The sequence below is a fragment of the Sus scrofa genome, chromosome 16, assembly GCF_054392235.1.
Source record: "Sus scrofa isolate SSC_HxYL_T2T_F1_AM1 chromosome 16, Sscrofa_HxYL_maternal_Yorkshire_Landrace_v2.0, whole genome shotgun sequence".
Lineage (NCBI taxonomy): Eukaryota > Metazoa > Chordata > Mammalia > Artiodactyla > Suidae > Sus > Sus scrofa.
The window spans coordinates 37,498,393-37,524,558 of record NC_139398.1 but is presented as its reverse complement, the minus strand read 5'-3'; the positions used below and the strand labels follow the sequence as shown (position 1 = coordinate 37,524,558).

The window sequence follows — 26,166 nt, the reverse complement described above, 5'->3', positions numbered from 1 at the left end:
CACATGCTGTGGGTGCAGCCAAAAACAGATGTCCTAAAAGTGGAAGTATCGGTGGCTGGAGATACTGTGGTGGCTCAGCAGTCATGAACCCGACTATTATCCATGAGGATGTGGGTTTGGTCCCTGGCCCCATTCAGTGGGCTGGGGATCTGGTGTTGTCATGAGCTGTGGTGTAGGTCATAGATGCGGCTCAGATCTGGCATTGCTGTGGCTGTGGTGTAGGTCGGCAGCTGTAGCTCCGATTTGACCCCTAGCCTGGGAACTTCTATAAGCTTCAGGTGCGGGTCTTAAAAAAAAAAAAAAAAGAGGTTCTCTATGCCAAATGGAAGCTTCTAAAATGATGTAAGATTATAGCTGGATTGGATTAAATTCAAAATGCCCTTTAGCATCATATGTGGTTTTTTCTTACGTGGCCAAAAGAACAGATTTATCTTCCCAGATTATCATTTTCCCCCACTGGCCAGCGTGCTTTGGCAGAGTGAGAAGTGGAGGTGGTAAGTATGGTGGTACTCATGTCTTCATTAATTATAAAATGACTTTCTTACTCATTTTTGCCTACTGACCCTTCTCTTCTTTCACTTTTCTTTGCACCCTGGTCTATGAACTTCTTGCTTCCATTAAATCACTTATCCTGGGCAGAAATATTTATTAGGGATGACTTGAGACCATTCTGGAAGCAATAACCAGAACATTGGTTTCTTAAGCTGGTGCATATTATCATTTAACTACCCACTTGCCTGACTCTGACATTTTTTTTACCAAGCATTTATCACCTCATAAATGTTCTTTCTCCAAGTTCTGTCTCTTCTCCTTGAAATGTCTTCTGTACAGTTGCCACACTGAGTTTTCTAGGAGCCCAATTTTATTTCAGAAAACAAAATTGTAAAAATAAAAAAAATTTAAAAAAAGAAGTGTAGGTGGCCTATTATTAAACATGAAAGAAAAGTGAAAATTTGACTTTCAAATATCTGGTAAGGATCAGTTCCACATTTGCAGATAATAAAAAATGAAATATTTGTTTAAAGAAATTTGCCAGTTTTGAGGAGAGTGGCAGGAGGAAAATAGTATGTAAATTACCAACCAGAGGAATACACTGGTATTCAGCAGTGGTGATAACTGAGATTGTAACCTATAGCTGCAAGGAACTAGCATAATTTTATTGGAAATTATTAACCCTCCCCACCTGCCTGTCTCTTGCAGGATAAAATAAACACCAAGGGTGGCACTTAAGAAGAAAAGAATTATGAAATTGAGAGCAAATGTCCTACACACAAGGGACTTTAACCTCAGAGAGGTAACTGTCAATGGATTGCTTTAGAACTCACCGCTTAGTATGATCTAGCCTCTTAGCCCCATCTCTCTACATCATTGCCAACTCACTTGCCCAGACCTGTATCTGTGTGTGTGCGTGTGTGCGTGTGTGTGCGCGCACGCGCGTGTGTGTGTGGTTGTGTGTTAAAGAGAATGAAACCGAGCTAAAGACAGAAAGAGAGGAAGAAAGACAAAAAATGGGAAGAGGTATTTATTCAGCGTTTTCCCCACAGAGTACCAATTATACCCCTGGCTGATACAGTCTAAAAAGCACAAATGGCTCAATATATGCATTTTTGGCTGCACCTATGACATATGGAAGTTCCCAAGCCAGGGGTCAAATCTGAGCTACAGTTGTGACCTATACCACAGCTACAACAACACCAGATCCTTAACTTGCTGGCGCCACAGTGGGAACTCCCTGGTTTGATATTTAAACCCCTGTTTCATTTGCTTTGAAGGCATTTGCTTAAATTTCTGAGATTTATATTGAATATCAGTATTAATGTCAAAAAGCTTCTAATCACATTTGGCTTATAGACTTGCATTGGGATTTCATGTCATTTCCTCTTCAGTTTCTCCAAATATTTGAAATGTCCAGAATTTGTAGTTAACAAGTCTTACAGGATTTCATGTCATTTTTACCTTCAATTTCTCCAAATATATGAAATGTTCACAATTTGTAGTTAACAAGTCTTATGGGATTCTATGACAATTTGGATAAAAACCTCTACATCAGAAAAAAGATAAATTGGCACAAAAATGTATCATATGAAGGATTTTCCCTTGGCTTTTCGTTCCCCATACATTTGCTTTATTTAGTGCCCCCTATTTAAGATGGTCCCAAGAAGAACTTAACCTGGTTTATCAATATTGTAATAAATGAGCACCTTTTATTTTATTTGACTTGGTCCCATTCCAACCCTATAGTACAGACTTTGTTTTCATAATTTGTAGATAAGGAAAGTGAGACTCATAAAGTTTAAGCGACTTTCCTAATGGCTCACTGCTGGCTGGCTTGGTGAATGACCTGTCCTCCTCTTTCCACCGTGCTGCATTGCTGAATATCCATCTACGGTCATTTGACGCCTTCAGTCCCAGTGTCATGCAATCTGGGACTTTCACTAATTCAACTGATGACGGGAATGGCAATCATGAACAGATAGTATTGTTTCCACTTAAGCTGATTATAGCTTCAATTTCATATTTTGTTTTCTTTCCCTTTTGTACATTTCTGACTGCAAATCTGGAAGGCTCTTTTTTGAAAGGCCAGATTGCCAGATCTATGCTCTAAAGGAGATTTCGAATTAGTTTGCAGTCTGTGTGTAGTTAGTAGGAGCCATCGTTTAACCCAGACATTTAACTCCTTGCTCCTTATTTTAAAAGAGATATTATGTCACAAAGATGATGTGACGGTGCTGAAGGTGTGGAGGATGTTGTTCCTAAGCTCTTTTGATCTTGGAGTTGAGGCAGTGTTCTGACCTTTGCTTCAGAGCTCTGTAGCCTTCCCAGGACAGTCACTGTGGGATGTAAAGGTCAAGGTAGAAACTCTTTAGCCATCAAGTTTGCTGCAAGCGAGAGCTTAATAGGGCTAACTGGCAGTTAATAGAAGACAACATTACCTCGGGTTCTCTGTGAAACTTTTAGACCTAAGATATCATAGGTTTTTGCAGTTCCCAAGGGTAAAGATGAAAAAAAGATAAAGTTGACTTCCTTTCTTGTCTTCTTGCCTCCCCTCTTATCCTTGCCAAATCTCAGCTGGGCAGAGTGGACAGTGGTATTTGTTTCTTATTATTGACTTCAGAGGTGGTGCTTCTCCACCCGGAGAGACCTGTTGACCTGGAGATAAATCCGTGGGGCTTACTTCAGATGCCAAGATTGATAATCATCTTTTCAGCTTTGATTCTAGTTTGCAAGACTCACAGTGTCACCAGTTAGTTACATAGTAGACTGTCCATTACATGCTTGGCTTCAGAGGGGCCACACATTCGGCTGACTCTGTTGTTTGCTTACCTTCCATTCCAAGGCACCCAGCCCCTGGGTGAAAGTTGCATTTTGTGTAAAGTAATTATGATAGTCTTGTTGCTCCTTGTCAGTGTGACTTGTCTGGATGGGCATATCCTGTCTTGGAAAATAAGGATAAGTAATGTGTTGAAAAGTCCTACTCTTGTATGAGGACAGGGTATTTGGAGCTTCGATAATTATCTTTGACCTGAAGGGAAAACATTAAGTACATACCAAGGATGGCCAAGCAGAAAATTTGAAGGCGCCTGAATCCTTGATGATATTATTAAACCATTGATTCAATCTTGGGATGGCTTCTCTCTGGTCTTTTTTGTTAAGTAATGTTCTTGAGGCTTGAGCCTGCTAGTCAAGTTTTCTGTTACTTGTGGCTAAAACTATTCCTAATTGATAGAATACCTTAAAAGGGATTGTACAGTACAGTTTGCTTTTTAGAACTTTCAATTTTACATTAAAGAAGCTCTTAACTATAATTAAAAGGACAGTCTATTCATCCAGCAAATGGCGTAATGTAATAAAAAAATCAATAGAGAAGACACTTGAATATTGTGTTAAGAAACTAAACAAAAAATTAATTTAGCAAAAATATAACACTTAAATGTGCCTTATTAGTTCAATGCAAATTATCTTTAATTGATAGAATTATCCAAGCTTCATTATCATTTTTCTGTATCATATTTACACCTGTATTTATAGTAAAGTTCGATATATTGACATATGTAGGTCAGTTGAAATATCGATAGTGACATAACGCAAGAACATGTTTCAACATATTTAAAATAATGTAAGAGTTCCTGTTGTGGCTTGGTGGGTTAAAAACCTAACATAGTGTCCTTAAGGATGTGGATGCTCAGTGGGTTAAGGATTCAGCGTTGTTGAAAGCTGCGGAGTAGGTTGCAGACATGGTTCTGATCTGGTGTTGCCGTGGCCATGGAGTAGGCCTGCAGCTGCAGCTCTTATTTGAACTTCCAAATGCTGCAGGTGTGACCCTAAAAAGAAAAAAAAAAAAAAAGCAGCACTAATGGAGGCAAATGTGAGGGTGAATTCTGGAAAAACAGGCCCCAAACTAAGAGATTATTCTGGTGCTCAAGATATCTGTGGCCAAAGAGTGGGCAACCCAGGGTATTTTTCTTTTCTCTGCCCAACTTTGCTCTCTGGTGAAGAGTAAGAGAATAAGAAAATATTCAGAGGCCCGAAGATGATGAGCTAGAGAAAAAAACGTGGGAGGCTTGAATATGCCATTAACTAGAAAATTGGTGTCTAAGTATTTGAACCTTCACCATAAGTATATTTTCTCAAGGACGCTCATATTCTCCTCAGGAATGCCTGGCATTGGCACAGTAAATAGAACATCAGTGCTCAAGCGCTGAAACAACAGTTGTTCTTGGGCCAGCACATTCTCATCCCGAATGAAAGCAAACCCAAGTCTTTAAGGGATTATTAGAGGAAGGATATTACTCTCAGTGACTCAAAGCCAGCTGTGAGGGCCTTTAGTACAGTTTATGCTTCTTCTGCTCCCTTCTCTTCCACCTTTGGCACGCCTACAATTGGATGAAGTGCTTTTCCTGAAATGGCAATCACTATTAAATCCATTAGCTGGAAACCGAAATGTTTCCCTAATTGTTTAAAGTCTCATTGCGAAAAGGAAGTTTCTATTGATTGTAATTTGAGGGGAAACAATCCCAAGTTCATCATTCTTTTCCTTTTTATAAACACAGTCAGATGAGACCCACACACTCAAAGTCATCAGATTTACTTCTCCGAAGATTCCTGTTCTCCGTTAGATGTTTCTAGTAGGGGTTTCTTGGTGCCCAGTCATTCTGTTTTTATTTTCTGTATTTGCTGACCACGTTTCCCTCAGTTTTCTTCTTGGGCCTGTCTTATGTGTTTGGTATATTTGTCTTATCTTCCAAATTGTTATTAGTTTCCAATTATTTTTCCTACCAGATCTTCAAGTCCTCACAGTCTTTTAAAAAGTTAGTTGGCTGGACCCTATTCCCGGGATATGGGGCTTCTTTTCCTCTCTTTTCCAATTGTGGTTTCAACTACTCTCAAGTACTCCTAGCTGTTATCCAATATTTGGAATTCTGATGACGCATTTCTTTGGCCATGGCCCTTAGCCATGCATCCCCAGTTCCTAGAACAGTGCTTGACGCTTAGTAGATAATGCTTAATATTGTTTGAATAAATGAATGAATAAATTCAAGTGTTTTTAAAAATCTCATAAAAATCACTTTAAGTGACCCTAATAAAAGCTAGTCAAAATGAGGACTTTTGCTATAATTAGACAGTGTCTAATGGCCAGACTCAGTCTCTTTGATAAATCTTTGCTTTTCTCTCTCTTTTAAAAAACTTATTCAGGAGTTCCCGTTGTGGCGCAGTGGTTAACAAATCCGACTAGGAACCATGAGGTTGCGGGTTCGATCCCTGCCCTTGCTCAGTGGGTTAAGGATCCAGCATTGTCGTGAGCTGTGGTGTAGATTGCAGACGTGGCTCGGATCCCGCGTTGCTGTGGCTCTGGCGTAGGTTGGTGGCTACAGCTCCTATTAGACCCCTAGCCTGGGAACCTCCATATGCCGCGGCAGCGGCCCAAGAAATGGTAAAAAAAAAAAAAAAAGACCAAAAAAGAAAAAAAAAAAACTTATTCAGAGCTTAGCTTAGCTTAATAAAAGGTGGAACTCTAAGATCTCTAAGACACTTTTCAGATCTCTGATTCTAAATCTTATTGCTAAACTGAAAAAGATTAAATCTTTGCTTTTCTTTCCACTGGACCAAGAGTGCTGGACAATTTCTGAGTAAAGAGGAAAAATATGTTTTTCACTTAAAGGTGCTTATAATTTGATATAAGTCCCAATAAATGTGACATTACCAATTAATATGCTTTATTCCTTAGATATTTCTAAATGGGAGCTGTAGACAAATGTTATTAAACCTTTTGTTTCACAGTCTGTCTATATTATTCATGTAAACGGAAATTTTATCTGCTTAGCGAAAACTTAGGAGACTGTACCCTGGAAAATTTTCACAGGTGTAATGAAAATTATGGAATGACTAAAGACTGGGTTTAATCAGATTGTGACAGAATACTTGCCAGACAGTATTTAATTTCTCCTTAGCTCATTAATTATACAGCTTACTACATTGAGAGAAATTGCTATATTTGATAATATAAAATTGAATTTCATTTGACAATCATGATCAAGTGGAGAACATCAAGTTTGCACGCCTGTTCCCTGGTGTTGACATTCAGGTATTGTCAGTTGCCTAAGTGCTTTAAATTATATGGTGCAGCGGCTGCCAAAATACTTGAAAGGAGGATAAAGAGAGAGAGATTTAGTGATTCCAATTTGGCAGTAATTTCATGGGAATGAGGATAGCCTGTTACTAAGTCCCAATAGTGAAAATCCAAAGGATTTCCAGTGTAATCTTTATGTTTTAAACAATGCTTTGTTGTTGAATGAAGATGCCATGTGCTCCGTGTGATTGTCTTTGAGCTTGTGCATTGGATAATCCTTTAGCATAATAAATCTGAGATAAATTAGCTTTTCTGCTCAGCTCTTTCCTAGGAAAAAATCCCTAGAAACGAGTGGAACGATTTACCAAAAGATGAATGAAATGCATTTTGACCCAATTTTGCGACGACAGTGCTAGAGTAGTGTCTAATGTCATTTTTTCGGTCCAGTGTCCTTTGTGTCAGGGATGAGAATTGCTATGCACAACTTCTAGACTCAGGACACAGAGGGAGAAAAGGTCAAAATGGGGAGTTTCTCCCTTTGCTTTGCTAGTTCAAAGATACCTGAGGCTCTAGAAGCAATATTTTAATTAGTTATTTACCTGTGTTCTCTCTCTGTTTGTACTACCTACACATTACATGGCATTTTCCTTGAGAACAAAGACTATCTGGCTTAATTTTTATAACACATGGCAGAAAGCCAGGGGGATTACTAGGTTCTTATGGCTGAACTGAACAGGCTGGTATCTTTCAGGGTGGTAAGATCAACAGGAAAAAATGAGATCTAGCAATATGGGTTTAAAAAATTGTCAATATTTTTTTCTCAAGGCTCTTAGGTCAGAAGCAGGATTTGGCTTTGGGGCTGACCATTTTTTTGCCTTGGGAGAGATTTCTTTGTGAGACCTGTTGGTCATGCAGGTGTGGATCAAGTCAGACCAGGTAGCATGGGCTGGTACTGTTCTAAATGGTAATAACTTATTTAAGCCTCACAACAATTCTATGATATAGGTACTGATAGTATCTTCATGCTATGAGTGAGGAAACTGAAGCATATGTGAGTGATGGATCTGGGTTTCCGAATTAGGAAGTTAGGCTTCAGAGTGTATATTAATAGCCCGCCTTAAGTAACCCCCTCATAAATCTTGGAATGGCTCCCAACAGTGCCAGTGGAATCCAAAAACATCTATTTTGGACAAGGATTTTGAATATTATGTTTTGAAAGATAAAAAGCTCTCCCAGAGTTCCCTGGTGGTGCACTGGGTTAAGGATCTGGCATTGCCACTGCAGTAGCTCTAGTCATTGCTGTGGCAGAGGTTCAATCCCTGGCCCAGGAACTTTTGCATGCTGGAGGTGTGCCTTCACCCCCAACCCCCCCTCCAAAAAAAATCCCTATCCCTTGGAGGAGGCTATATCTCTTCAGAAACTGTATGTATGCATGTATCTATTTACTACAGTAGGTATAATAATGGGTACCCAAAGATGTCTATGTCCTAACCTTTGGAGCCTGTGGATATCATATATTACATGGGAAAGAAGAAGTAAGGTTGTGGAAGGAATTAAGATTCTAATCAGCTGATCCTAAAATTGGGAGATTATCCTGGATTATTCAGGTGGCCCTGGTGCAGTCACAAGATTTCTTAAAAGTGGAATCAGGAGTCAGAAGAAGAGTCAGGGTTAGAATCATGAAATGTGAGAAAGACTTGACCAGCCATTGTAGGCTTTGGATGCAAGGGCCCAAATGCCTAGGATTGTGGCATCTTCTAGGAGCTGAAAAATACAAGAAAATTGATTATTTCCCCAGAGCCTCCAGAAAGCCATGCAGCCCTACTACAATGAGACCTGTGCCAGACTTCTTACCTATACTACTGTAAGATAATAAATTTGTGGCAGTTTGTTACTGTGGCAATAGGGAACTTTGTTTTGGCACATTTGGTTATGGCCCAGACACACTCACTTATCTGAGGTGAGTGAGGAGCTGGCAGTTTCTCTGCTGGGCTTGGGAGATCGGGCTTGCAGGCTTTGTCACTGATAAAAAGCATAAGGAGGGTCTCTATGTCCAGGAGCTGACTCCAGAATTTTTTTGTCATTCAAAAGTTATTTCTAAGTTTATTGACAGTATATCAGTGTTGTGCCATGTTTCTTTATAATTTTTTTTTTCTTTTACAGCTGCACATGTGTCATATGGAAGTTCCCAGGCTAGGGATCGAATCGGAGCTGCAGCTGCCAGCCTATACCACAGCCACAGCAATGCCATTTCCGAGCTACCTCTGTGACCTACACCACAGCTTGCGGCAACGTCGGATCCTTAACCCACTGAGTGATGCCAGGGATTGAACCCACAACCTCACAGGGACTATGTCAGGTTCTTAACCCACTGACCCACAATAAGAACTCCTCTTTATAATGTTTTTGAATGCTCACCATATGAACATAGTTGAGTATGAATAAGTAGAAAAGCCTACCATGAAAATCATGCATTTTCTTCTTGAGGCTCCAAGGACAGAAAACCATATTTAACTTTTATTTTTGCTTAATCACCTAGGATTTTTACCTTGTCACTTTGCTCTCTAGTTTCCATCTTCAGAAGCATCACTGATACTAATTATTGTATGTTTTTCCAGAAGTAGTTCATGTTTATATGAGCGTGCTTTTTCTTCTGCACAACAGTAAAATATAGACACGTGGCACCTTTGCATCAATTTCTATCTTAAATTCGTAAAAATTTTCATGATATAAAAAATAAGCAAAACAGAACACTAATGGAATTCATGGGAACTCTGCATGATTTTCCACACTTTTTTTTAATAGGAATTCCATAAATTGGGATATATTCAGTGGAAAACAATTAGGAAGGATTTTTTTTTTTTTTTTTGGTCTTTTTGCCATTTCTTGGGCCTTTCCCTCAGCATATGGAGGTTCCCAGGCTACGGGTCTAATCAGAGCTGTAGCCATGGCCTTCGCCAGAGCCACAGCAACTTGGGATCCAAGCCGAGTCTGCGACCTACACCACAGCTCACGGCAACGCTGGATCCTTAACCCACTGAGCAAGGACAGGGATCGAACCCGCAACCTCATGGTTCCTAGTCAGATTCGTTAACCACTGAGCCACGACGGGAACTCCCCTAGGAAGGATATTTGGTTCACTAAAAAAATGTACTCAAAATGTTTATTTAATGAATCAATGAATACATTTTAGGTGGCTGGGTAGCCAAGAGATGCTCCAGATCTTTTTATAGGCTGTGAGCTTCTTGCAAAAATTTCTGGGAAGGAGAACATAAATACCCACATCTGAATTCTGACTGAAACTTGGCTCTTAGGTTTTAGAGTTTAGGTCTTTGCAAACTGCATGGGAATAGCAGAAGGTAAGAGCAAAACCAAGCTGTCAATTCGAAGTGTATCTCCATGAGCTGGAGACTTGAATATACTTTTGGCAGAAAGAGTTCTTTTGTTGAGGAAACCACAGGAATGGGGTAGTTGGTTTTATAATTGCAGAGCTTAGCCCATAATTAGAAAAGTGTATGTTTGAAGAGCTGTAGCTCTTAGTAAACTGCTCTGTATGACAGTGTTGAAAGGTGTTTATATTCTAGCCAGAGCTGCATCTCGTAGACACTGTGCCCTTTAGAGAATTTTTTTTTCCTACATAGGAATTTGTTACTGCAGATATGGAAACAATTATTTATTCTTGTGAAAATACTTTGTGTTCATTTCCCCCAAGTGAGGTTAAGTGACAGGTGGTGGTCTTGTAGGTGGTCAGCAGCTGAGTTTAGGAAAAGTTAGAGATGAGGAAGATGACCTCCTGCCCAGTGTCTTGGACTGGCTTAGATGAGTGATGGATTCTGTGGGACTCTGGCTATAGCAACATTGCTTTCATGTCCAGGGGACAATATGCATCATAAGATTGGAGGAAGGACTTTTCACTTCCCTGTGGCTCAGAGCTCAGCAGCTCTCTGGCATCAGAGGATTGGATGCATCTTTGACACAGACAGCTGGGGATTTCTTCAGGAAGCTTTGTAAGCTTGATCACATACATACTCACCATCACATACTTACGTATAGTCTTTTTTTTTTCTTTTTCTTTTTTTTGGCTACATCCTCATTAGGTGGAAATTCCTGGGTCAGGGATTGAACCTGTGCCATGGCAGTGACTCAAGCTATGGCACTGACAATGCCAATTCCTTAACCTACTGAGCCACTAGGGAACTCCAAATATTCTTTATCTTTTATGCAAACTAAAGTGTACTAGATATGCTGTTTTGTACCCTTGCAATTGTTTTATCTTTTTTTTTTTTTTTTTTTTTTTTTTTTTTTTTTTTTTTTTTTTTTAGGGCCACACTCGTGGCATATGGAGGTTCCCAGGCTAGGGGTCTAATCAGAGCTGGCCTATGCCAGAGCCACAGGAACACGGGATCCGAGCCACATCTGCAACCTATACCACAGCTCATGGCAACACCGGATCCTTAACCCACTGAGCAAGACCAGAGCTTGAACCCACAACCTCATGGTTCCTAGTCAGATTCGTTTCTGCTGTGCCACGACGGGAACTCCTGTCACATCTTTTATTTCAATGAAATAAAAAAGATTTGCAAGTTGCTAATGACAATAGAGTCAATAATTAACATTTCCTGAGCAGTTACTATGTGCCAGGTACTGAGCTTTTTGCTTTATGTATATTTGCTCATTAATCTCTACAGTTGCCCAGCAGAGGTTTGTAGATAGCTCAGAAGGTAAGGGGCTTCTTCTCCAGAGATGTTTTCAGGAAGAGGCAGGTTGTAGAAAAAGATTCCCACTTGGTAGGTAAGTCAGAACAGATGATTGCCAGATCCTTTACACATGTAAACACTTAAGATTCCACTATTCAATGATCAAGTATGCGGTTGGGTATTTAGAGTGTTCAGTTATGTTTGTCAGGGACAGATTAAAATTTGAACTTCTCTCTTGCCCCTGGGTTGTGGCTGGTACAGGTCAGAAGTGATGAGAGTTGCTGCTCTTGTGGAACTGAGTCAAGCTCAGAGTGATCTTGTAGCACCTTCTAGACAGAGTGTGTGGCCATGGTTAAATCAAGGTACAGGGCAAACTGGAGATCTGTAGAGGAGACACTCCACGTGTCTTTTTGTATGTGTGTGTGTGTATGTGCGTATGTGAATTCTGAGGCCTCTTCAAGTTACAAATTTGGACCCAACCTTTCAAACTTTTCTCTCACTTCATCTCTGAGCCACAATGATGGCTTCAAATGACAAGTTCACATCATCAAAGATGTCCTGTAATACAGCTGGTATGACAGCACTAAATCATTGCTCGCTGAGAAACGATTTTATCAGAGAGTAACTCTTGATGAATTATTTATTAATTTAATTAATTTATTAATTCATCAGCGATTTATTTGTCAGAAACAATTTAAATGCTTGAAAAATAACCGCTAATCTTTGGAGGGAGAGTCGCATATAGCTATCAATGGTATGACGTAGATAAGAGCTAAATGTGGCAACACAGAGGAAGAATGACTTTTAGGGATGGTGGTTGTATCATGGTGACAGTAGCGGTTTGCCTGGGTTTTGAAGGATGTATAGGATTTCACTAAGCAAAAAGAGAAACAGGGTCTTCTATTCAGGGAGGTGATGTGCTCCGTGGCGTGGCGCTGTGAAAAAGAATGGCATGGTGCACGCCTGGGTGATGTTCACAGCATCAGCAGTATGGTGGGGTGTGTCTGTGCTACAATAGTGTGTCATTGTGTGAGGAAGTAGAGTGGTGAGAGGGAAGTTGTATGACCAAGAAGCTGGAAGTTGAGAAAGAGGGGCTCCTACATAGAAGCTAGGCTGAGAATATTTTTTCTTTTAATGTATCTTGACCCATCATTTGAAATGATGGAGCCTGGTTGCTGAGTTTAGGGTTCTCCAGGGTTAAGTAAAGACAGCTTGCAACAGTTAGATAGAAAATTGATTTTATTTTTGGTCTGGACAGAAGTAAGGAGCCTAACTTGGAGTGTGAGGAAGCCCCTAACATCTGGAGCAACAAGAAATTTTGGCAGGTATAAAATGAGTGTCAGTTTTTGCATAGATGCAATAAAGAGGGATTGTTTGTTGTTTTGCAGCCACATCTATACACGTGAGATAGTGGTTGCTGTCTGTGGTGTCATAGTTGAGTGTAAGTGGAGCTTCCTGCTGAGGCCCCAGAGGCACTCTTTGCTGAGCTTGTCCGCAGTGCTCTGTGAGTCTTATCCGCAGAGATCAACCGGAGCTGTGTCTGTGTCTGTGCGTGGCCTAAGCACTTCCTCTACCCAGGGTGCTGAGCATCTTTGGGGCCAGGGTAGTGCCTGAGGATTCTCTGTAGGTTTGCCTCCATGCTGGTTGAATGAATTCCAGTCACGAGCCACCCTGGAGAACTTGTGAATAGTTTGGTCTTGGGTTTCGCTGTTGACCACATTCATTCTCCTTGTCCAGGCTGGCATTGACTGACGCAAATGTTGCCTCTTTGAGCTGTTAAAAAAAATTCATCTGGAGACTAATATTTTTGAGCTCCAGAGTTTCAAGGTTCAGACTTTATTCTGGACGGTTCGCCCCTTCTGCAGACCTTTGTAGGGCCCTCCTGTGCTCTCTGCTTTAAACTCAAGAGCACACCTCGCCAGGCACTTCTCTAGCAGAAGCTCCAGCCTGTGCTCCACATCCAATGTTACCTGTTCCTTTGTCCATCCTCTTAGGGTCTCACTCTCTGATGTTGGCTAATTGCTAAATTCATGCGTGCCAGGGTGCTGGGATCTGGAAATTAAGTTCGAGTTTTCATAGGGACTTGGTGGAAACAGAGAATTGATCCCAGAGAGAGAGGGGGAGGGAGAGAGAGAGAAAGAGAGGGAGAGGGAGAGGAAGAGGGAGAGGGATGGAGCAAGAGCATGCTGGGACTGGAACTTTTGACCTTTTTTCATATCAGGTCACCATTTGGACATGGATTCAGAATTCCATTATCTGCTCAGAATAACTCAATCACTCTCTGAATATCTTCTTTTTATAGGCTCTCCAAGGGAGAAAGAGCCAGATGATGAGCAATTCCCTGAAACCAGATAAAAATTGAGGATAGTAAAATGATTCCTTTTCCTCCCACCACTGGCTGAGAGTTTATATATAAAATATATGTACACACACATATACACACACACACATACACACACACACACACACACACACACACACACAGCAGGAGACTAATTGTGAATGAAATAAAAGACATCAAAAGGATTTTCCTAATTAGCTTAAATACTGATCGTTACCATCAGAAAATGAGTCAGCCTAAAAACACATGTAATTGCTTTCTTCCTGCGTTGTGGGAAGCCTAGAGATTGAAGAACTATAGCAGAGAGAGAACTAGATTATGAGAGAAGGAACAGACAGGCCCTGGTGAGACTGTCATAATGAAGATATGGTTTTGCTGTCATTCAACCCAGCATGTGACATTGGCTTGAGTGGTTGCAAAGCATTTGATACCTGGGAGGCTGGGAAACCTCACCACACAGCCAATGCACGTGTGGCAAGCACTGTATTATCACTCCTGTCTAACAAATTTGAAACCGAGGAATTGGACATTGTAATGATCAGAATTAAGTTAACCAGGAGTTCCTGTCGTGGCTCAGCGGTTAACAAACCTGACTAGCATCCATGAGGACGAGGGTTCGATCCATGGCATTGGCGCTCAGTGGGTTAAGGATCCGACATTGCTTTGAGCTGTGGTGTAGGTCACAGATGCGGCTTTGATCTGGTGTTGCTGCGGCTGTGGCATAGGCCAGTGGCTACAGCTCCGATGGGACTCCTGGCCTGGGACCCTTCATATGCCACAAGTGCGGCCCTAAAAAGCAAAAAAAATAACTTAATAATAATAATTAAGTGAATCATTGAAGTTTAGGACTGATTCCAGGCAAAATTGTGAGAGAGACTTTGGTGCTGTTTCTCTTGCTCTGCTCTTCTTCTTCTCTCCTTGATGCTGCTTTTGGATGGTGCAGTTCTCTACCAAAACTTTCCTTTTGGGAAAAGCCCTGTTGTCAAATATTTATACCTCTGTGTAAATGTTAATAATCATCCTCCCTCTAGCAAGCACATGACTATTAATTCTTATCCTTGATTATGAAATGAAAAAAAGTTGAAGGGACTCTCCTAAACCCTAAATTGCTAAAGGAGTTACAGGCATCAGCAATTAGCATGAATACTATAGGAGAAGATGGAAGATGGCAAAAAAAAAAAGTCTGCTTTGGTGGCTCTGAAAGCCCGCTGCAGATCTGCTCTGTGTAAGGTGAAGTATCTAAGAACAGGTGAAGTGGCAGAGAACAACTGAGGTTCTTTTGATGATGCAAGTGTGAAAGGCTGATTTACAAAGTTAACCAAAAGAAATCCTTTCAGGGTGTATGCATTATGAGAACCTATTGAGAACTATGTGCTGCTTGGTTAGGGTGATAGTGTTTAGTAGAATTTATTTCTTAGTTCAATCGAAATGCGGTAAACAAAGCCAATTCATCACATATATATTTCTCGGAGTTCCGGTCGTGGCTCAGTGGTTAACGAGTCCTACTGGGAACCATGAGGTTGCGGGTTCAATCCCTGGCCTTGCTCAGTGGGTTAGGGATCCGGCATTGCCGTGAGCTGTGGTGTAGGTTGCAGACAAGGCTTGGATCCTGCACTGCTGTGGCTCTGGTGTAGGCCGGCAGCTGCAGCTCTGGTTCAACCCCTTGCCTGGGAACCTCCATACGCTGCGGGAGCGGCTCAAGAAATGGCAAAAAGACAAAAAAAAAAATTCTCATATGCTCTCATGCAGGGGTCCTTAAATTTGTGCCGTGAAGTTAACTTTTGTGAAGTCTGGGTTCCTTTGCAGAATAATATTAAATTTTTTTTTTCTTTTTACAGTCACACCCATGGCACATGGAAGTTCCCCAGCTAGGGGTTGAATCGGAGCTGCAGCTGCCAGCCTCCATCAACAGACTGGCAACACTAGATCCGAGCAGCATCTGTGACCTATGCTGCAGCTTGTGGTAACGCCAGATGTTTAATCCACTGAGCATGGCCAGGGATTGAACCCACATCCTTACAGAGACATGTTGGGTTCTTAACCTGCTGAGCCACAATGGGAATTCCAGAATAATATTTTTAAGGCATAGAATTAAACACTTAAAATTTCAAAGAGAAAAGCAATGCTATTTAAAGACATATCAAATTTTTGAAAATTTGTGATATATGCTTTATTAATTCATTAAATCAAGATCTAGTGCACAGACTTACTGAATATATAACTTCATAGTAATGATCAGCACAAATAGTATTTCAAGGTATCTGCAACAACTATAGTCTGATAAGAAAATATTTGAAATTTCTAATGGAGATGAAGTTTTTCCCCCAACAGTCAAAGGGGGAAAGGGAAGTAAGAAGATGACTTGAAAATTCAATCTTGCTCTAAGATGCTAGTTCTAGGTAATTTGCTACCCAAGACAGGGTATCGTCCTTTAGTTTCAAAACCATTTGAGAGGGAAAATACCTTAGAAAATGTATTCGAATGTCATGCATATTCAAACCAAACCGCCGCCCTCTGAAATTTCAAATCTGTAAAATTCAAACAAGTTCTCAGAAATGTGTTGTTAAGAGGTAACTAAAATTCCGGTAAAATAAGATAACGTTTTAGGATTCAGAATGCAGGCTTTTCTGTCTTATGGTAAAATTGAGATTTTAATTGAGTTCTCCTCTCTTCCCCTGAGAAGGGGTGACCTGCAGAGGAGCCCTGCCTGAGCCATGCTGCGGAGGACCAAATGCCCATCTGTTCATGAGCCTGATCCACTGCCTCACCTCAAGAGTCAGAAGCAAAGCAAGTACTGGACACAGGGGCCAGTTTCAGGGGCTCTGCTGACATGTCTAAAGGAAACTTCACGTGATGTTTCCCCAGTGAGAAGTTTCTCGAATTTTCAGCTTCTTAACTTGTCAAGGAGCTCCTGGATTTTGGAATTTGTATTATTAAAGCTTCCAGGTATCTAATCACTGTCAGATATCAGAATACACTAAAACTTACTTGAACATCACAATTTAAAATCTTAAAAAATTTGACATGTAGCCCGGTGTATAAGGCTTAAATACCCGTTTCAATGAAACTTACTTAGATTTCTGTTTTCAGATTTGGGAAGCTACAATCACAGTCACTTAAGAAGTAGGACCCAATATACCATTTCCTAAGGGGTGGCTGCATAGAGATTTATGGGCCTAGGAAAGGCTAGGTAATGAGGATGCTCAATAAAGAGGCACATTTCACCAGGAAGAAATTAACCCAAGTTGCCTCACAAATGAGAAGAAACATATCTCCTCCATCACATGGTGTACTTTCCATGGTCTTTGCTCTACTCATTTTATGAGCATTTTGATAAAAAAATATATGGTACATTTTATTATCTCTCATATTTTCCAATAAATACAAACCTGGCATGCTTTTTCTCTCTTTTCCATGCTTCTCAGATATGTGATGATCATTCAGTAAGAGAAGAGCTCTGAAATACTTATGTCTTAGTCCATTTGGAATGCAGTGACAAAATACCACAGACTGGGTAGTTGAAAAACAACATGCACTTATTGCTCATGACTCTGGAGGCTGGAAATCCAGGATCAGAGTGTCAGTGAGGTAGGGTGAGGGCTCTCTTCCAGGTCACAGACTTATTTATTTATTTATTTGTCTTTTTAGGGCCGAACTCATGGTATATGGAAGTTCCCAGCCTAGGGGTTGAACTGAAGCTGCAGCTGCCAGTCTACACACAGCTACAGAAACTTGGGATGCAAGCTGCGTCTGTGACCTATACCACAGTCACAGCTCACAGCAACGCCGGATCTTTGACCCACTGAGTGAGGCCAGGGATTGAATTCACGTCCTCATGGATACTAGTTGAGTTCATTACCACTGAGCCACGATGGGAACACCAAGATCACAGACCTATATCCTCACACAGTGGAAGGGGCTTAAGAGCTTTCTGGAGCCTCTTCCATAAGGCACCAATCGCCTCCCAGAGGTCTCATCTCCTAATACTATCACCTTTAGAGTTTAGGATTCAACTTGTGGATTTGGGGGTGATACACTGAGATACCACGATTTATAAAAAAAAAATTTATTTGGTCGTTCAGATGACCAAAATACACTTTTCATCTATATTTGGTCTTTGTTCAGTTTCTGGCTCATAGCTCCCCAAACCCTAGGAATTTCCTAAGTGTTAAGGGTGATAAAAACTGCCTTTTGTTATGTTAATAGGACAACTTTTGGAAAACACCTAAGAATGGGGCTGGTTGCCAGGAGAACCAATCAGGGTTGTAACTTTCAGGGTCCTTCCACTCCCCTCTCCAATCCCTAGGAAGAGGGAAGTCCTGGAGTTTGAATTAATCAAAAATGGCTAATGATTTAATCAATTATGCCTATGTGATGAAGCCACCATAAAAACCTAAGAGGATAAACTTTGGAGAGTTTCCAGGTTGGTGAACAGATGAGATTGGGGAGTGGCACATCTGGAGAGGGCATGGAAGCTCTGAGCCCTTTTTTCTTATTTCACCCAATGCATCTCTTCTGTCTGGCTGTTTCTGAACTATATCCTTTTATAATAAACCGGTACTTTAGTAAGTAAAATGTTTCTATGAGTTCTCTGAGCCTCTCTAGCAAATTACTTAAAGCTGAGGAGGGGGACCTGGGAACCTCTCTGGTTTCTAGCCAGTCAGTCAGAAGCACAGGTGACAACTTGGGCTAGTGTTTGAATTGTGAGGGGTGGGGGGAGAGGGGGCAGCTTCCTCTTATTTCTTTAACTCAATTGTTTATTTATATTAATATAGATTCATGGATATCTATTTTATACTTTGTGCTGCAAACTCATACTATTTTATTTACTTCATTGCTCAAATTGTTCTAGCATTTGGCTATTTGGAGCACTTTCACTTGGCTCCTGTTTCCTTTTGACACACCCCCATCAGTCAAAAAGTAGAGCTTTTTTTGTTTGGTTTTATAGCACTTCCATACTTCCTGGCACTATAAGATGCTCCAGGCTTTTTTTTTTTCTTTTTAGGGCAGCACTCACAGCACATGGAAGTTCCCATAGCCACAGCAACGTGGGATCCAAGCCTGCTATACCTCAGCTCATGGCAAAGCTGGATCCTTAACCCACTGAACAAGTCCAGGGATTAAACCCACATCCTCATGGATCCTAATCAGGTTTGTTACTGCTGAGCTAGAACAGGAACTCCCTCTAGGCTTATTTTGTATATTTCCTGACCTAGTCCTAGAACCAGCCATTTCTCCAAAGAGCCTTGGTTTCTTTTATGAGTAAATGGTATTAGAAACCAAGGTTTGGATGCTAGGTGTGCTTGTTGTTACTGGGGTATTGTTGCTTCTAGATCTTTTCTGCTGATGCAGTAAGGAAATATATGCATATATATATATATATATATATATATATACACACACACATATACACACACATACATGTTTGTATTATATATTTATAACATCTATAAAACTTCTATATATAAACATATATATCTACAAGTTAAACATGAGTTCATACTAATATCTCCAATTTTAATCAATTGCTAAATGGGTCATACCAGCCTCTTCCCCTTGCACTTCTATAGTCTCTCACAGCAACATTGAGAAACTTGACTCCTACCGTCTGCTATCCATTTATTTATTTTTCAATTATTGTATGCATGGAGAGTAAAATCCTATGGGAAATAACTTCATTACTGTATTCTGTATTCCTATGGGAAATAACTTTATTAATTTTAACACAGTGCTTATAAGCACTTCCTTTTGCTTTTAGTCTTGTAGACTTCACTCATTTCCAAGTTTACTTAGATCACCACCTTTCTCCTCTCTACTCCCCTTCATTGAAGGTGTTTCATATATTTGTAATACAGTTAGGTTCTCTTATTATAGATTTAGAATCTTCTAGAGATCCATAGACCTTATAAATGATTAAAAAAGATTTTGTATACATTAAAGATTATTCTTTGTTCTATAAAATTCTGTGGGTTTTAGCAAATGTGTAGTGTCATGTTTCTACTAGTACCATATCATATGGAATCATTTTACTGCCTGACAAATTCCGTTTGCATCACCTACTCAATCCTTCCCGTATCTTTCTGGAAACTTTTGTAAACAGTGATCTTTTTTTTCTGTTCACTGTTCAAAATGTCATATATACATATTTTTAAAGATTTTTATTTTTTTATTATAGCTTATTTACAATGTTCTGTCAATTTCTGTTGTATAGCAAAGTGACCCCGTCATATATATATATATGTATATATATACACATTCTTTTTTTCACATTATCCTCCATCATGTCCCATCAAAAGTGACTAGATATGGTTCCCTGGATCTCATTGCTTATCCACTCCAAATTTGCATCTACTAACCCCAAACTCCCAGTCCATCCCCCTTGGCAACCACAAGTCTGTTCTCCAAGTCCATGAGTTTATCTCTTTTCTACAGATGGGTCATTTGTGCCATATGTTAGATTCCAGATATAAGTGATATAATATGGTATTTCTTTTTCTGACTTACTTCACTTAGTATGAGAGTCTCTAGTTCTATCCATGTTGCTGCAAATGGCATTATTTTGCTCTTTTTTATGGCTGAGTAATATTTTATTGTGTATATATACCACATCTTGATCCTTCATCTCTTGATGGACATTTAGGTGTTTCCATGTCTTGGCTTTCATGAATAGTGCTGCAACGAACATAGACATGCATGTATCTTTTTCAAAGAAAGTTTTGTCCAGATATATACCCAGGAGTGGAATTGCTGGGTCATATGGTAGTTCTATATTTAGTTTTCTGAGGTACCTCCATACTGTTTTCCATAGAGAAAAAATTGACTACATGGAGACTAAACAACATGCTACTAAAAAACCAATGGGTCTATGAGGAAATCAAAAGGGAAATTAAAAAATACCTTGAGACAAATGATAGTGAAAACACAACCACTCAAAATCTATGGGATGCCACAAAGGCAGTTCTTAAAGGCAAGTTCATAGTGATACAGGCCTTCCTCAGAAAAGAAGAAAAATCTCAAATCAACGACTTAACCTACCACCTAAAAACTAGAAAAAGAACAAGCACAACTTAAAGTCAGCAAAAGGAAGGAAATCATAAAGATCAGAGAGGAAATCAATAAAATAGAGATTTGAAAACCAATAGAAAAAATCAATAAAACCAAAAGCTAGTTCTTTAAAAGGGTAAACAAAGTTGACAAACCTCTGGCCAGACTCACCAAGAGGAGGAGAGAAAAAACCCAAATAAACAAAATAAGAAATGAAAAAGGAGAAATCTCAATGGATACTGCAGAAATACAAAAAAAATAAGAGAATAAATACTATGAACAATAATATGCCAACAAGTTTGACAACCTAGAAGAAATTGACAGCTTTCTAGAGACATACAGTTTGCCAAAACTGAATCAAGAAGAAATACATCAACTGAACAGACTGATCACTAGAAATGAAATTGAATATGTAATAAAAACACTCCCTACAAATAAAAGTCCAGGACCAGATGGCTTCACAGGCAAATTCTACCAAACATACAAAGAGGAACTTATACCCATCCTCCTGAAACTTTTCCAAAAGGTTAAAGAAGAAGGAACATTCCCAAAGACATTCTATGACACCATCATCACCCTAATACCAAAACCAAAGATACTACCAAAAAAGAACATTATAGGCCAATATCTTTGATGAATATAGACGCAAAAATTCTCAACAAAATTTTAGCCAGTTGAATCCAACAACATATGAAAAAGCTCATACACCACATTATAAGTTCACAAGGATGGTTTGACATATGCAAATCAATCCACGTCATAAGCACATTAACCAAAGAAAAGTAAAAAAAAAATACATGATTATCTCAATAGATGCAGAAAAAGCATTTGACAAAATCCAACATCCGTTCATGATAAAACTCTTACCAAAGTGGGTATACAGAATGCCATATAATTGAAATCATAAAAGTGTGACTCTCTCTAGTTTAAAAAAGACTAAAAGTGTAAAACCCATACTTTTCTAAATATACCCCCAACCTCAATTTTCTGAAGAGTATTTACAGAATTTGGTGTAAAGAAATTAAGAACTTTAAAGCATACTTTATTGTGTTTATGAGTCAAGAGAGGTTACTAGAAGTATAGCGTTCATTTATTCTTCAAAATAGGTAAGACTAATTTTAAGGTTAAATGAAACAAACTCATAGAAAAAGAGATCGGATTTGTAGTTGCTAGAGGTGGGGGTGGAGGAGGGGAATTGGATGAAGGTGGTCAAAAGCTACCAACTTCCAGTTATAACTTAGTACTAGCGATGTAATGTACAAGATGATAAATATAATTAGCACTGTCATATGTTATATATGAAAATTGTTATGAGAGTAGATCCTAAGAATTCTCATCACAAGAAAAAAACAATTTTTTTTTATATTTCTTTAATTTCCTAGCTATAGGAGATGCTGGATATTCACTAAACTTATTGTGTTCATCATTACATAATGTATATAAGTCAAATCATGCTGCACACCTTACATTGATACAGTGCTGTATGTCAATTATACATTATATCTCAATTATAATTATATATATAATTATACATAATTATAATTATATCTCAATTAAACTAGAAGAAAAAATGTTAAAGTTAAAATGTATTTTTCTCTTTTCTAGCTCATCTTGTCTAACTCTTATTTACCCCCACTAACGTACTAAGGTTTAACTGTTAGCTAAGGGAACTTTAAAGTTGCAAGTTGTAAAATTGATTTAGGTCAGTATCTCCAACTTATATGGCCATCACACACAATTGGAGTTTTAATTTCTTGGCAGAGCACAAATGAGGTATAACTGTACACCTGGGATAAAGCAGACAACAAAAATATCGCTGGTGACATTTATATTTGCCAAATGCTGTGGACACTCCTCTGCTTTCATACTCTCTGACTTCTCAGCGGTGATTGATCAGATGACCACTCCTCACTTCCAGAAACCTCTCCCTCTGTTAGCTTCAAGTTCCTACATCTCCTGTTTTCCTTCTACCTTCCTGCCACTCCTCCAGGAGTTTCTTGAAGTTCTTAAAGATCAGTCCTAGGCACCTTTCTTTTTTATTTCTATCCTCTCTGAGTGATGTCTTCCACTTTTAATCTTCAAATATGCTCTGTATGCTTTCTGTAGGACTCATCCTGAACTCTCTTTTGCCCTTATTCTCCACATTTCTTAAAACTTTAGATACTGACTTATTCTGGAAAATAAAGGGAAAGGACAAGTTATAAGCTGTTTATTTTCTTGCAGTGGCCTTTCAAGTGAATTCTTATGCCTTCAATTAACTTAGACATTTCCTACAGGAAATATCTATGCAATTCTGAGTTTTTATCAGGAAGTTATATCCACTTATCACTGTTTTTCAACTTCCTTTTTGGGCTACAAATTAGCTGTAAACATGCTGAAAGGAATCATCTGCTGATGTGCTTCTGGCCGAAAATGTTTGTTTTGGTCACTTACAGAAACTCTGTCAATAAGGTCTTTATAAATATTGGTTACTTTGTTTCTGGACAGGTGGCTTTTTCACTGCTTATTAATTCCCAGCCTTTAGGTGGCCTTCTACTAGCATAGTGCTTTCAGTCTTGGCTACACACATATAATTACATGGGGAGCTTTTGAAAAGTGCTGATGTTTGAATCTCTTAGAGATTCATATTCAATTGATCCTAAGTGGTGCCCAGGCAGAGACGCATTTTCAGAGATCTTGAGGTAATAGGAACATGAGGTCAAGTTCAAGAACCACTGATATCTGTACTAGAACAAACGATCTTTGCATTAACTTCAATTCTGCCTCATTTCTCTCAGCCGAGTGTTCTTGGGCCTATTGCTTAAACTTGCTGAGCTCCGTTTCCCCCCCTGTAATATGGGGTGAATGGTGTTCATACCACAAAAGCTTGTTTTGGAGAGTACATAACTTAACCTAACTTGTTCAGCACCTTATAAGATCTGATGAGGGTTTAACCCCCAAGTACAACCCTTCTTTAGACGGCCTCATTTTTCTTCCCTGGTGGCCTTTTTTTTTTTTTTTTTTTTCTTAAGCTGTTAGTGTCATTTTCTTTTGTTCTCCTGAAATGTAAATCTATCCCCATAGCAGCGCTTCATGTCTCCTTATTGTTGATGATAATGGCCATGAAACAGCAGAGATTCAGAAGTCATAAAACGGGATCTTGTGTCAGCTGTGCTCCCTTCACGTCTTTTTTTTTATCTTTATCTTTCTACTGGATAAATATATACGTAGGATAAATATATTTATCTTTATATTGGATACCTGATAACTAGCCTCAGCCTTGATACACAGCCAGGCCCTTCCTTTTCATTTTGGAACTCTATTTGACATTCATACCCTTTTTAGAATCAACCCCTTGAAAATTGCCAGTTTCAATCTTGTTATGCCTGATAGGTGGTGATGGTGATGATGTCTATGTTGAGGATAATAGTGGTGATGTTGTTTCCAATACCTTTGTCTGCAACTACAATATGAAAAAAAGCCCGTGCATATGATCTACGTGGGAGGGGAGGAGAAGAGTTAAATAAGCACCTTTTCTCCATAGGCTGAGGTATGTTTTATGGATATTTTTCTTCTTTTTGGTTGAATCAAGAGCTAATGCTTAGAGCCAGCCTAAATTCTTTTTTCTTAGCTAATTTGTGGCTACTCATGAGACAGATAATTTTCTAACGAGTTTGTTCGGAGTTCATGAAAAAGTCACTATTGACATCAAATTATTTTGAAAATGCCATTTTAGCTTGTGTTTTCAGCCCATTTTTACCTGAAACAAAGAATACTTATTATGTTGAAATTGTAGTTGAAAACATTTCTAGGCTGTAATCAATGTGGCTATAATGTCATCTCATTACATAAAAAAATGAAATACTAGATGTAAAGTTCAAATTAATGGGGAAAGGCAGATATAATCAATATTTTATTCACATACTGGTGATTTATTTTGTTGTTATAGATAATGTACTGTTCAGAAGTATTTTAATCCATAAAGGACCATCTTGAATCCATTTGTGAAATGTTCAATTCAAAAAGACATAATAATTCAACGGTAATGTATACCCCAGACCAAATATCATTTTAAAAAAAAATCAATACCACATTTTCAGCAGAGAGAATGCAGCATGCTGCTCTTGACTCAGCAAAATGCAGTTCTCTTCCATGAAAAGCTGCAGACAGTTCAGTGACTTGGTAGACTTTAAAACAACAAGGAAATGAAGGGAAAAATGTTTCTTTAAAAAGGCAGCCAGATCTTTAAAGGTCTAAAGATGACCTGGTTAACCATTTTCCTGTTGTGGTTTATAAGTGACTAATGAGAAAATAGTGCAGACATCTATATTAACCCCAGCTTTGTTTTCCAGAGAATTAAAAAAAAAAAAAAAAAAAAAAAAACAAGAAGAAGAAGATGAAGCAAGGAAGGAGATCTTGGAGCATTTAACCAAATTCCATGGTATCCATAAAAGCAGAGGGCAGCCAGCCATGATGTACCTAATATCCTGCACAAGAAGGAAGCCTTGCTAAACTGGGAAGGCATTTTATTACTTGAAGGAAGGATGCAGAAGAGCTTGGGAAATAGTAACAAATTGGCTGAGAACATAATGGAAATGTTCCTAACATAAATCTGTACAGAATGCTCAAGTTTTATCTGGGAAAAAGTTCCAACTTCCTTTTTCTTAGTATTATCCCATAGATTTTGGAGGGAAACAAGAAATGGTTTCCATTTTAGGGCATTTGGGTAAGTTAAGTCAATGTTGGTGATGAAATGATTTAAGGCAGGTAGCTAGAGGGAGGGTGATAAACTAAGAAGTGGCTGTCATGAAAGTGTTCCTTTTTTGATGTTTTCATAAGAGCTTGTTTGTTGGCCTCCCCCAACCAAAATGTCAGGTTCTTGATGGAGAAAACTTGCTCACACTCAGTTGTCTCTAAGAAATGCTTTTCACCAAATGTGTTCCTCTAAATCATCTCATACAAAGTTCTGAATTTATTGCACCCACTCAGAGCTATAACTTTGAATTCATTCCCCAACTTTATTCTGCTCTGTATCGCAACTATAATTTACTTTAAGTAAATGCAATATGATAAAGTATGGACTAGCTCAAAAGCTTAATAGTTTGGGGATGCTCTGTCTGGGTGCTGAGGGGGAGAAGGAGAATGGTCAGAGGAAGCTCAGGATTGTAAATCTAGGCAAAAGGCATGAAAATGAGTCTGAAGGAAGGTCCAGAACTGGAGGCAAAGCCAGCAGATAGGAAAGACAGACAGCACACATGTACCCTTTGGTCCAAACCAAGTCTCAGATCCGGGGTAGGTGACTCATAGAGATTCAAAGGCCATACAATTAGCCTAGGTATAGTTGGAAACCAGCCAGTGGGGATCAGAGACCTAGTCTCCAGAAGATGAAAAGTGACAGACAAAAATTTTAGAGGGAATAGAATATCAAAACAAGACAAGAAAAAGTAGGCAGTCACTACAAGTGAATACTAGGAACATGGAAAATGAGAACCAAGTAGGTTGGGACCTGCGGTTCCAAGGGCCATCAGTGAGAATGG

The 26,166-nt window shown here is 39.2% G+C and overlaps 1 protein-coding gene across 3 annotated transcripts in view; it reads left to right on the top strand.

Moving 5' to 3' along the window:
- Positions 1 to 17,005, top strand: part of LOC106506475 (uncharacterized) — a 120,932-nt gene extending 103,927 nt beyond the window's left edge. For 2 of the 3 annotated variants that reach the window (XR_014831200.1, XM_085002164.1), the window contains one exon: positions 16,290 to 17,005. Coding sequence is in view for 1 of the 3 variants with exons in the window: in XM_085002164.1 (XP_084858290.1) it covers positions 16,290 to 16,435 (146 nt within the window). In the remaining 2 variants the exon portion in view is untranslated. Of the gene's footprint in view, positions 1 to 1,200; positions 1,295 to 16,289 lie in introns of all 3 variants that reach the window. The other variant, XR_014831199.1, reaches the window with a different exon arrangement.
- Positions 17,006 to 26,166: the final 9,161 nt, after the last annotated feature.